The sequence below is a fragment of the Strongyloides ratti genome, scaffold srae_chrx_scaffold0000002 (genome assembly GCF_001040885.1).
Source record: "Strongyloides ratti genome assembly S_ratti_ED321, scaffold srae_chrx_scaffold0000002".
NCBI classification, from domain to species: domain Eukaryota; kingdom Metazoa; phylum Nematoda; class Chromadorea; order Rhabditida; family Strongyloididae; genus Strongyloides; species Strongyloides ratti.
In genome coordinates, this window is record NW_020171510.1 from 13,996 (window position 1) to 27,954 (window position 13,959).

General features: G+C 18.9%; 3 protein-coding genes across 3 annotated transcripts; 1 reads left to right on the plus strand and 2 right to left on the minus strand.

Annotated features, from left to right (window-relative positions):
* Positions 1-2,901: 2,901 nt before the first annotated feature.
* SRAE_X000100400 (Hypothetical protein) lies at positions 2,902-4,078 on the minus strand (the record flags this gene model as incomplete). Its single annotated transcript, XM_024647362.1, has 2 exons — positions 2,902-3,972; positions 4,019-4,078. 2 exons carry the CDS (start codon positions 4,076-4,078, stop codon positions 2,902-2,904), a joined length of 1,131 nt encoding a protein of 376 aa, XP_024498464.1.
* A 1,243-nt stretch (positions 4,079-5,321) lies between these two features.
* SRAE_X000100500 (Hedgehog protein, Hint domain and Hint domain C-terminal and Hint domain N-terminal-containing protein) lies at positions 5,322-7,259 on the plus strand (the record flags this gene model as incomplete). The annotated part of the gene is made up of 4 exons (XM_024648473.1): positions 5,322-5,567; positions 5,612-5,933; positions 6,017-6,456; positions 6,555-7,259. The coding sequence occupies 4 exons, from the start codon at positions 5,322-5,324 to the stop codon at positions 7,257-7,259; spliced, it is 1,713 nt and encodes a 570-aa protein (XP_024498465.1).
* A 2,895-nt stretch (positions 7,260-10,154) lies between these two features.
* Positions 10,155-10,709, minus strand: SRAE_X000100600 (Hypothetical protein; the record flags this gene model as incomplete). Its single annotated transcript, XM_024649584.1, has 2 exons — positions 10,155-10,522; positions 10,640-10,709. 2 exons carry the CDS (start codon positions 10,707-10,709, stop codon positions 10,155-10,157), a joined length of 438 nt encoding a protein of 145 aa, XP_024498466.1.
* Between the last annotated feature and the right edge of the window lie 3,250 nt (positions 10,710-13,959).

Below are 13,959 nucleotides of genomic sequence, written 5' to 3' on the forward strand. Positions count from 1 at the left end.
TCATTCTTAAAGTTAGCAGTAAAAAAAATAAATAGTATTTGTCTTATTAATATACTCTATAAAGAAATATTCTTTTGTTCTTTCCTTTTTTTTGCTTTGGTTGGTTTAAAATATTTGTTTTATGAAAAAGTATTGATAATTTATTAAATATTATGCAAAAAAACATTTTTTCTAAACTAAATTATTCCCCAGAATTTCTATATTTTTTAAAACATTCCTAAATATATATAAACAAGAATTAAATTAGAATAATTTTTTTAAATCTTTTTTTATTTTTTTCTCTAGTAAAAAAGAACTTATTATTAAAAATTTAATAACTTTTTGAAGAAATGACGTTTTTTTAAAAATATTGAACTAAAAGTTCTCAATTTTTTATTTACGCAACTTTATAATTTGATGAGTTTTTTTTAGCAAAATTTAAAATAAAAGTATAAAAAGGATGAATAAAACGTTTCCGATATTAATTTTTTGAAAAGATAAATTTTAAGTGAGATATGATAGTTTAAAATTAGGTAAAAAATATAAAATTATTCAAAACTTTTTAAAACTTTATAACTTTAAAAAAAAACTATTGAAGAAAATTTTATTCACTACATTTTGACTACTATACCATACCTATATCATTTTTTGTTCTCGTAGGCGGAGATATAAAATGAATGCAGACATTTTTTCTGCTGCTTCACAAACATCTGTAAGAAATATTGTTAGCTTTTTTGAGATTTTAAGTAAGTTTCATGATTTTTATTTAATGGTCACATCCAGTTTATTGGCGTTAAGGTTGATGAACTATCCATAGTAGAAATACTCACAACTTCTGAAAAAGTACTAACAGATTGGATTTTCGGAATGTTAGAAATTTTTGATTGAAATTAACACTTTCCAAATTTTTAAATTTTTTATAATTTTAATCTTAACGTTTTAAAAATTTATTTTTATGATTTAGTAGTGAAAATAAAAATTATTTAATAATTAGTGCTCTTTCAAATAATATAAGTATCGTCTTAAACAAATTATTTGTTCTTGAAATATATAAACAAAACACATTTTCCATTTTTTAAAAATATTTTTTGAAAAAAAATAAAAAATTTATACTGGAATATTTTTATTCTCTATATTTTAAGTATTATACCATATCTATATTTTTTTCGTTCTTGAGATTTTTTTGGAATATATGTAAAAAATTTTAAATATGGTTACCAGTACTATATAATTTTTCTCTTGTACATAATCATAACTTCTAAAAATGTAATTTTTTACATAACAAAGAAAAGGCAATTTATTAAGTTTTTGATGTTCTTTTTAATGAAATAACGACCACTAAAAACGAACATTTTTTTATTGAGATAATCAGAAAAACTTATTTTTAAATATATAATATTTTAACTAAATCATTCAAAAATTAAAACAATTTTTAAAGAAAATAATTGTAGAAAACAACAATAGTTTCTAATAATTATTTATATAAATTATTAACATAAAAATTATTAGTTTATATTTAAAAAAATTTTATTTTGTTACATTTTTACTAATATTTTCATAAGTTAATATATTTAATGTATTATATGTATTTACTTAATATACTTGATGGATAAACAAAAACATTTTGAAAAATAAAATGTATAGATAATTTAGTTTGTCATACATTTAACTATTGCAACATATAATTTTAATTTTTTATTTAATTTTTAATTAAACTGTATAAATATTAAAAAAAGTATAATATAATAATAATAAATTTTATTCTAAATGTGTCTAGATTTAAAGAAATGTTAAAAACTAAATTTTAGGAATCTAATAAAAAATTTTCCAAATTAAAAATATAAACTTTTTTATATATATTAAAAATTTATAAAGAATTTTTAATAATTTCATATATCTAATTAAAAGATTTATAGCTTTCACGGTTATGCTTTGCGGGCAAACGTGTGGCGAAGCACGTGCTTGTTAAATATATTTTCTACAACATTTATCATGAAAATGCTTTGTTCTTTATTTAATATTGAAAAATTCTCTTAATGAACCAAATTTTCTATTTAAAAATTTGATATGATTATGTTGTTTCTATTTTGCTTCATTATGTACTACTTTATCGTAATATTTTATTTTCTTAATATTACTAGTTGTGCTGTTTTCTAAGTAATAAAATTTAAAGAATAAAAATTATTAATTTAACTGATATTAAACAACTTTTTTCTATAATAATTTTTTAATGATTATTGTAAATAAATATTTCAAAAATTGTATGAATTATTACATTATTTTCATAAATACAACTATTATAATATTAGTTGTAATATTTTACAAAAAAAAAACATTATTTTTAAATAATTACTAATGTTGCAATATGATTTTTATACTTTTATTTTTTCACAAAATACTATATATACAATTTAATTTTAAAAAAAAAATTTTATTTTTAATTATTTTTATGATTAATAATATATTTTAATATAATGATATAAATTAAGTATATGTTAAAAAGGTTAAATTCATTAATTGTTTAGAAAATATTCATATATAAACTTTATTGGTTATAAAATGTTTTGGTAACAATCTATTTAAAAAACATTAAGAATAATAAAATAAATATATGCAAAATGTAATATCATAAACTACTATAGTTTTTGTAATATAAAAAATATATTCATTTATATGCTATATTATAATTTATAAATTTATCTATTATTTCTTATTCTTTTATCATTTATTAAATGTTAAAATTATAAAAAAATGTTATAATAAATGTATGATTTTATTTCTTGGAGAAAATTTATTTTATCGCAATAATTTTTATATATATGAATAATAATATTTTCGATGTATAAAAAAATATTATACTTAAAAAAAAACCTATTTGTACAGAAAAAATCTTTTAAATTGAAGTTTTATATCAAAAATTTTTCAACGTCTGCAACATTGACTGTTATTATTACATGGAGTATAATTTTGTTGACAGGTACAAGTTGATCTACTATTAGATGATTGGCATGGTGTAATAATATTATATGTTGTAGTATTACATTGTTTTTGACAAGTATTTGAACATTGAGATTGACATTGTGATTGTGATTGAGTACATGAACTCATACATAAATCTTGGCATATTGGTACACATTGATAAACAATTGGTGCTTGAGTTGTTGTTTGAGAACATTGAACTTGGCATACGTTAATACATCCAGTTGGATTACTTTGTTGTAAACACTGATTTTGACAATTATTATTACAATTATTGTTAGATGGTTGTTGAAGTGAAACAACATATTTAGTAACATTATCACATGTTCTTTGACATGCAGATTGACAATTATTACCTGCTTGACTTGTACAACTATTTTGGCAAGCATTTTGACATGAACATTGAATATTACATTGATTTTGACAATTATTTCCACCTGAAGATGAACATTGATTTTGACAATTTGATTGGCATGATGAAGTTTGAATTTGTTGAACTTGTATACATTTATTTTGACATGATTGAGAACAAGTATTTAAATTTTGCCCACTAGAAAGGCAAGTATTTTGACATTCATTTTTACAGGAACAAATTTTTGGACATTGTTGTTGACATTGTGTACTTCCACTACATGAATTTTGACATTCTGCTTCACATTGTTGAATTGATATCATATATACTTTAGGTGCTTGAGTTGTTGTAACTGGTGAATATTTAATACAAATTGTTTGGCAACTATTAGAACAAGCAGATGCACAAGCATTAGTATTACTAACAGAAGGACTGGATTGACATGTATTTTGACAAGTATTTTGGCATGTATTCATACATTGTGAAATAGTTTGTACTTCATATTTTTGTGTATTACATTGACAATCTTGTTGTGGTTGTTGACATCCACATGAAACTTGAACAGGAGATGAATATGAAATTTGTACAGCTTTAGAACATGAACATTGTGGTTTTGGTGGTTGTTGACATGAACATTGGCGTTTTCCTCGAACAGAAAACATCTAAATGATAATAATAATAAAATATACTTATATAATTTTAACATACATCAACAGATAAGAATAAGATAAAAATTATTGTAAGTAAAAATATTTTTGATGAAACCATTATAGGGTAAATAATATGTTCAATTTAAAATGTGATATAATTATTTTAAAAATCAATTCTTTTATATTCCTCAAGATAATATAAAAAGAGGCTTGAAAAATATATATTACCTTTTGAAAGATATTTATGGTCCACTAAATATCAGGTTTTTTTCCTGTCTGATGTTTCAATAAAAGAATCATTATTTCTTTAACATTTCTATCTTCAATTTACTATTATACCATTATGAATAGAAAACCGCATAATATTAAAAGTTTAAAAAATTGTAAGCTTGAATTAATTTTTTTATAAATTTTAAGTAAGTAAGAGTATATAATGTTATTTATATATTTAATTCTTCTACTAAACAGATATAAAAAAAAAAATTTTTATTATATAACTTGCGTCAATTTTCTTAATAAACTAGTAATTTAATACTAGTGTTTTGTTGATATTATAATCCTAATATAAATAAATATTACAAAAATTTACAAACATTCTTAATTTTGATAGATTATATATTATATTATATAATATCTTTTAAGTAATTGATACATTTTATTTATTTTTCTTACATTAAATATTTTAACAAAAATTGTAACAATAAATATTTTTTCTTATTATAATTTAATTAATTAAAATATAAAATATATAAATATTGTATATTTAAAATTTTAATTTTTAATCTTTTAAATTAAATCTTTTATTATTATTTATAATAAATATTTATTAAGGAATATATTTATATATGTTAATTATAAAAGATTTCTAAAAATCGAATGCAACGTTATATATGAACAATGAATTATTTTATTAAAAAGACATCATAAAATAAATTGTACCTATGATAAGAGGTAAACTTTTTAATTGTATATCATATTGACCTGAAGAAATTTTAAAGATATTTCAAACATCTTTAACTTTGAACTTTAGTATATTATATAAATACTACTTGATATAGTATGTTATTTTATAAGAAAATATTTGAAACTCTTGTCATTTGAACTCTTTAATATTGTAAAGATTAATTAAAAAGTAATTACTTCTTTAGGTAGTATCTTCAAGAATAAACCTCAAATTGACCTGAATAATAAAAGAATGATGACCGAAATCATTTGTTAAAAAGAAAAGATTTAACTATATTAAGAAGATAAGATTTAATGTAATACATCATAATCCTTAAAATACTCAAATTATTTACAAAAATTTATTATTTTATATTTTATTCAAAATATTTAACCATATATTTTTGTTATCTATCATAATGATGTATATTCATAAATTATTTTTATATACTTTTAAAGTATTCATACTTTTTTTAACATTTAATATTGTATATATCAAATGTGGATCTGGAAATTTAAGTTGTGGACCAAAAGAAGTTCCTTATGGTATTGCAATTGATTCTAATGGAACGCCAAAAATTTTTTGCCAATCTTCACCATGTATCTTTTCTGATAAATCAACAAATACCAAATTTATTAATGGTTATGATAATGATGAGTATGCTGTAAGTATTATAATAAAATATATTTGTAAAAAAATTTTTTATAGCATTGTTCTAATGAATTAATTGATAGTTCTTGTTCTGGAGAAACTGAATGGACTGCAGGACTTTTTGAAATTAATAATAGTACACATATACTTTTAAAAACAAAATGTTGTGATTTTCACAGAATGTCATCAGCAATAGAATATAAATCTTCAATATTAATGAATAATGATCATTATATTGGTGGTAAAACAAATAATTTTTCAGAAATTCCATCATATGATTTAATAAAAGAAGTTGTTAAAAGAGTAACAGAACAAAATGAATTTTATTATATTGTCTCAATTTATCGTATTCAATGCCTCACAAATTCACCATCATTTTGTAAGTTTTTTTTTTTATTAAATATTTTTAGACTATAATTAAAATAAATAATGAGTATAATAAAAATAATAATAACTTTTTAGATAGAAATGATATTGAAACAGCTAATAGTATACAATTATCAAATAATTATGTTGATAATAATATTCCTCAATACATTCCATACCAATTTAATGGTGATCAAAAAAAAAATTATAATTATATCAAAGAACATGACTATCCTTATCAGGAACAAAAAAGTTTTTATAAAAAACCAACACAAGGAGGAAGTCTTAATGTTAAAGATCACTCATTACAAGTTATGAGAGAAGAAGAATCATTAGATTATATGGGTAACAATAATAAATTAATACCACAAATTCCTAATCAAATACCATTTATTACATCAATAACTCCAAAGACAGATATAGGAAGACCTAAAGCATCAGGTGGTATACTTTATCATCCAGTTTCATCTTCTGGTTGTGATAATGGATGTGGTTCATCTTTTATTCAACAACCCGTCTATTCATGTGGTACATGTGTAAGTTTTTAATTAAAAGATATCATTAATAAAAAAATAAAAGAATAATAAAAAAAAATAGAAATTAATTATATACTTTTGTTTATAAATTAATTTAGGGTGCTTCTGCTCCAGCTTCTGATTATAATTCAATATTTTCATCTCTTCATTGTTTTTCTGGTGATATGAAAGTTATTATACCAAATGGTATTAAAAAAATGAAAGATGTTAAAATAGGTGATATAGTTCTTTCAATGGAAGAAAGTTCAGTTACATTTAATAAAGTTATAGGTTTCTTACATCGAAAACCAAATCTTACAGCAACATTTAATCATTTAATAACAGAAAGTAAAAAAGAACTTAAATTAACAGATTATCATTTAATTTACAAATCACAATGTAATATTAAAGATAGTAAAATAGTTTTATCATATGCTAAGGACATTAAAATTGGTGATTGTGTATATACATTAATTGATGGTCATCAAAATAATAAATTTTTAAAAGAAAAAGTTAAAGAAATTAAAAAAGTTGAAGAAATTGGTATATATTCACCACTGACAACATCTGGGGATATAATTGTTAACAATTTTCTAGCTAGTTGTCATAATAATTTTGCAGCTCAATCTCTTCAACAAACATTTTTTAAATCCTGGCAATCTGTAGCTAATGTTGTATGGCGGATAAAAGAATTGTTGTATTCAAGTAATAATTTTATCATAAATAATCATTATTCAATAGAAGAAGAATTTGATATACCATTTGGTGTAAAATATATTATTAATGTAATTGACATGATTGTCCCAGTCAAAATGTTTATTTGACATTGATTAAAATTTAATTTTTTATACTCTATTTCTCAAAAATAGATATTTTAACTTAAACTTTATTTTTTTTTTTTTTTGACATTTAAAAATGTCTCTAATAATAAGTATCGCAATTTATTTTATTTTATCTAAGAAAAAAAAGCTTGAATATTATATAAAATATTTTTTTATTTCTCATATAAAAAAATTTCAATTGTCCTTTCTTTCAAATTAAAGGACAACAGACATAAAAAAAAGATAAAAAAAAAGCTACTCTTGATTATAATCTTTTAATAACAAGAACACTATATAAATGTTCTTTTAATGTTTTAAAATTCTTTAAAAATATTTTTTTTTGTCTTTAACTTTATTTTTATCAAAAGAACTGTCAAAGTTAGAATAAATCTTTTTAATACATTTTTCATTTACTTTTAAAGTATGGAACTATATGTACATAAAAATATATATGATATAAGATACAATATAATGTAAAAATTATATTTAAGGAACAAAGGAGAGATGTTAAAAAATATTAAAGAACTAACTATAAATGATAAAAATGTATATATCAAAAAGACTATTTTAAACTAAATTTTAGTCTTTTAATCTTATTTTAACTACAATTTTTAAATTTTTTTTTATATATTCATTTGTTCTATTTATATATTTGCAATATTATATACATATATCCTAAAAATATACATTTTTAATAACATTTTTTTTCTTACATTTTATATAATTTTACCATATTCATTTTAAAATAAATGAATTTGATTAATAAAGCCAAGGATGATTATTCTAAATGGTACATCCTTTGTTGATTATTATAAATATACAAATAAAAATTTTTCCTCTTTAACTAATTATCATTATTTTATTGCTTAATAGTAAATGACCTTTTGTAGTGTTAAATTTAAAAAATTTGGATCTTATCATAAATTAGTTCACATCTTATAATGTAAACAAATTATAGTTATTATACTTTTTAAAAAATCATATAAAATTTTATGCTCATTATTATTTTTGTTTTATTCTTGATTACGCCTACCAAATATTTTTTTATTTTATTATTAAAATTATATATATATTTGGAAACTATAATTTATATATATTATCTAAATTGTTATATTATAAATGCAAATATATATATCTATATTTTCTAAAAAATACTAGAAGATTCTTTAAATATTAATTAAATATCTATGTTCCATATTATTTTTAACATTAATGAACAACAATATCTTTGCTATAGGTATACATTTATCATTTATAAACACATTTTATCTTTAGTATACGTATAAAGATTAATTATATTAAACAAAAATTTTTTTCTTTAAATAATTTAAGCATAATACAACATTTATAATTATTTAATTTATTTTATGAATTAAATATATATATATATATATTGTTTACAAAACAAAAATGATATTCTTTCATCTACTATTAACGTTTTTGATATGTGCCGCGCAATTAATAAATAAAAATTAACCTTAAATAAAAATTATATATGATTTCACTTTGTCTACTCTCAAAGTATCTTCTTTTTCATTCTTCTTTTGTCTTTTTTTTTTATCCTGCCATTATTATCAACCACCTTTAGAATGATTACCTGAAAGAAGGTGGTGTAAATTAAATGTCTATGTAGTTTCAGATTACAATGTGTTAAAATAATTTTTATAATCTAAATCACCTCATCTTACAATATTTTTTGATAAAATTTTTCTTAATCACATTTTGCGTTGTTATGAGAGGGAGTTACTAGTATCTTTAAATTATATATATATATATATATATATATATATTATAAATAAAATTACTAACTTTTAAGCAAAATTAGACATTCATTTAATCTAAACCTTTTTAATTTTTAAAATTTACAGTTATTTATATTGATAAAAAAATAAAAAATATTACATAAATCTTTTTTTTTATATTCATTTATTCAAAATGTTGCAATAATTATTTTATGCATGTGTAGTCAATTGATAAACTTTTTAATAGTTTCTTTTTTATTTTTTTAAAGGCAATTAATGAGAGGTCGTTAATAAAATAAATATGCAAATTTTTGTTACATATTCTTTCATTTTTTGTCTTACATAATCATCTATTATATATAAAATAAAATTAATATATATAAATTTAATTATTTTTTTAATCAATTAGAAAAAATTTTTTTTTGTACTTAATTTTATAATATTAATGAATAAATTTTGTCACTAATACAGACTTTATTTCTCAAAATATAATTTTTCTTAACATTTTTTTTATCAATATTTAATTTACCGTTAAGTAAACCTCTTTTATCTTTTAGTTAAGATTTATTTATAGTTTTAAAAGAACCTGTAATAAATTTTTAAAGAATAAATAAACGTAATATCATTAAATTAGTTTTTTTTTGCCAAAAAAATATACTGTTAACTAGTTGTTAAAATGTCATATCCCGTTAAAATATCATTTTGATTATCGTTTTTAAAATACATTGTAAAAAGATATTTTATTTATATAATTTTTATCTATAACATAATGTATCTATTTTTATTAAAAAATTAAATAAAAATTTTTTTTTACTTTTTTAATAAATGAAAAGTAAAAGAAAAAGTGTAATATCATAATTTCAATATTTTATTTTATAAATGTTTTATAAATATAAATTTTTTTTATTATTTATATTTAATTTAACATATACAGATTTATTGTCTATATATATATATTTTTTTTTATATTTATCTTCTTCACCAGACATATTTATAGTAAATTAATCACACACATGCTTGCATTTTCAATTATATATTTTAAAAAAATTTCTCTTTTTCAAAAATAATAACAATAAAAAAGTTTGAGTTTTGATAAATGCGTTATAAAATATTCATAGATACATTTCTTGAATATTTAATTAAAATAAATTTTTATTTAAGCAAAGGCAAATCCTTTTACTTCTCTTTTAGCAAATGGTTTTCTTTTAGCAAATGGATGGTAAGCAAATTTATCAATACCCATACCATTATAAACATCATCATAATCTAAAGCAAAAGCATCATTCTCAAGATTTGATCTTTTGGCAAATGCAAATTTTTTTGTATAGGCATTTTCATTAATTGTACCATGATGTTTAGCAAATTTTGGGTGATACTTAAAATCAATAACAGCAAAATCATTAAGATTAGTTGCAAAAAGTCTAGGACTTCTTTTAATTTTCTTTAAATACTCACTACCATCTTCAGATAATGCAAATAATCTACCATTATTATTGGTATTTGTTGATTGTCCAAATGCAAATGCTTTAAAAAAAAATTAAAAGAAAATAGAATTAGAAAGTTTCTTCTTTTAGTATCAAAATGATTAGTTTAAAGTTTAGTTATTTACATTATTACAAGACAATAATTAAGCATACTTACAGTTAATAGTTGATGTTAGGTTAAGAATAATGATAGCATATACAGAAATTAAGATTAATGTAATCTTCATGTTGACAAAAAAGAGTAGCTAATGCCTAAAATTAAGAATAAAAAAAGTTACTATATATTTTTATATAAAGATATATTAAATGTTTTATTTTCTAAAATATATATTAAATATACTTGTCATTTATAAACGGCAAAAATATTTTTGTAACATTGTAATTAACAATATTTTTTTACATTGTTCTCTTTAAATACTCCTATGAAATGCTTCAATTCCGTTTTTATGGTATTCTAACATTAAAATTAAAACACGCACTATTTCCTCAGGAAATCATCACCAATTTCTACTATTTTGTTTCAAATATTCTATTTTTATCATCAAAAACCTATTTCATTGTAAATTATTAAAACTTCCGTTTTTTAAAGATATATATTTTAATCATGATTTTTTATAAACTTTTAATATCCTTACATTTAAATTATAATTTAATCTGATGACATATCATAGTTTATTTTTTAGTAAGCTATCTTTAAGGAAATATGCCATTTTAGTAAACACAATTGCGTTTTAATTTTTTTTTTTTTTAAATCGTCAAATTAATGTTTGAAGAAAATTAAAATCAGTCATATAAATATAATGAAAGATTGTCGGTATTTTTTTTGTCTACTGACATTTTAATGCAAATTTTGAAAACGTTCATAAAAGCGCAATAAGTATATAGTATATACATATATTAATCTATTGAACATAAAATAATATCTAAATTTAGAAAAGCATAATCTTTAACTTTTAAATGTTGTAACAGAAAGTTGCCGCAATGTAAAAATAAATAGATGTATAGATAAATATCTATATGTAATAATAAAAATAAAATAACTTTTAAGTTGACCACCTGCATAACGTTTGACCTTACATATTGATGCCATTATTACAAAAAAAAAAAAAATTTAATAATTAATTAAAATAATAAAATATAATTAGAAAGTATTTATATTATTTTATTTTTTTTTATAGTTGGAATAAATTATATATTATTAATATGATTATTATAAAAATATTTATTTATATATATAAATTCATTTTTCTCTAATTATTCTTTTTTTACTATCATTTATCATACAGAATAACTTTATATAACTATACAAATCAAAATATAATAAATGCCAGTATTATGTTATTAAAAAACTTTCCTATAACTTTTAAAATAAAAAAAAAACCCAAATAGTTAATCATATAAACAAAAGTATTTATAATCTTTCAAAAACGTAAAATAAAAAGTATAGATAATTATGATAAACCATTTTTCTATATTATTATAACATTTTAAAAAAATATAGTAAAAAACAACATTTTGATTGATCTCAATTGTTTGTGAAACATTTGTACTATTATACAATATTACAATGACCATTATTAAGGTTAATTTTTCAGTCATAAAAGTTAGTTAATATCAAATTTATGTTTTATAAAAATATATAGCTCCGGGTAGAATAGTTTTAAAATGATGTAACAATTTAATTATTTTATAAAAAATGTTATTATTTTAGAATATTTTTGATAAAATATATATTTGTAACTATATTTTATTATGATTATTTTTTTATCTACCATTAAATTTTTATAAAATTTAAAATTATTGAAAAATAATAAATAGTTTATTATTTATTTATTTGTATTAACAAAAATTTGTTGGATATAATAGTATAGTATTATCAATCAATCCATTATACTTTCTTCTGAAGTAACATATTTCACACTTTTACATTATTCTTAATAATATATACCTTGATGCATCATTTTTACTTAATAGATATTTTTAATAATCTTAAAAAATAAAAAACTTTTGTTATTTATTTACATGATAAAAGTTATTTTTTTTGTAATGAAAAAGAATTAATATGATTTCGGAGAACAATATTAAATAACATATAATGATATATCTACATGCATTAATAATTTAATGTCTTATATAAAAATATATTTGAGTATTATTGTTAGACATTTAACATACTTCAAAAAGATACTAAATTGATAAAAAAAAGTGAATATTAACTTAAAAATTATAATATTATGTTTATTAATCTTTTTTAATATATTAACTTTCTACTTACCCATGATCATGATTTTTCTTTTAATATTAGCGCTCTATTATAAACTTTTTTTTACAATACTTGTTATCACTTGAAAATGTTGCATTTTTGAATGTTACATTTTTATTTGACCTATCAAAATATTCTTTATAGTTAATGATAGTGTATTATTATTATTATCTTTTTAATATACTTCTATGTAATTTAATTTTGATAACATGAAAAAATATTATAACAAAAAAAATAAAATTAAATGTATTTAAATAATAATCTATTAAGTAAAGATTTAAAAGTTATATATAATTAATTTTAGAAAGTAAATGTTTACATATAATAATTCATTTACCTAATGGCTTATCTTTTATAATCATTAATTAAATAATAAAGTTAAACTTTAAATAAGTGACTGCCATTATTACTACTTTTTGCCACCTTAGACGGTTGTATGTATACATTAATATGTGTAATAGTATATATAGTTGATAAAAAAAACATTTAAAAAAAAAAGATATTATTAGTTACATCAAATTGTAATATATATAAATATTTACACTTTTTTTAATATTATTAGTATATATATATATATTTACCAAAATAACAATAATAGAATTTTTATTATATTATAACATAAAATTATTTTAGTAAAAAATAATTTTTAAAATCATGACTATAAGTTGTAAAAATATTTTAACAAATAATGATAATAATTACAATTATAAATTAATTATATTCATCATTTTTGGTAAAATATATCTTATTTGTAATATTATTTTTAAAGAAATACCCCATCTTTTTTAACGAACCATTTTAAACTCTTAACTCTCACTTAATAAATTTATTTATTTCATATTGTTAAATTGTATAAAGAGACAGATTTAAGAATTAGATGATATTATTGATATGTTAGTAATTGATACTTTGATCTACTCAATCACTTTTGATAAAACCTTTTACTGAGATTTTATAATACTTAACCCATTGATCACCCAATAGTCTCTCTATAGATAATAACATTCTACTAATAGGTAGTGCCAAAGAAACATATCAAGTTTTATGTAATTTAAACCTCAAAAGTTCTATATCTTAATTTACTTTTTTAAACATTTTATATTCCAATTTATCATCAATTGGAAGATATTAATTTTTAATAAAATAAAATACTTAATTTTTCTTTTCATTCAGTTATTATATATATATATATATATATATATATATATGTTTAT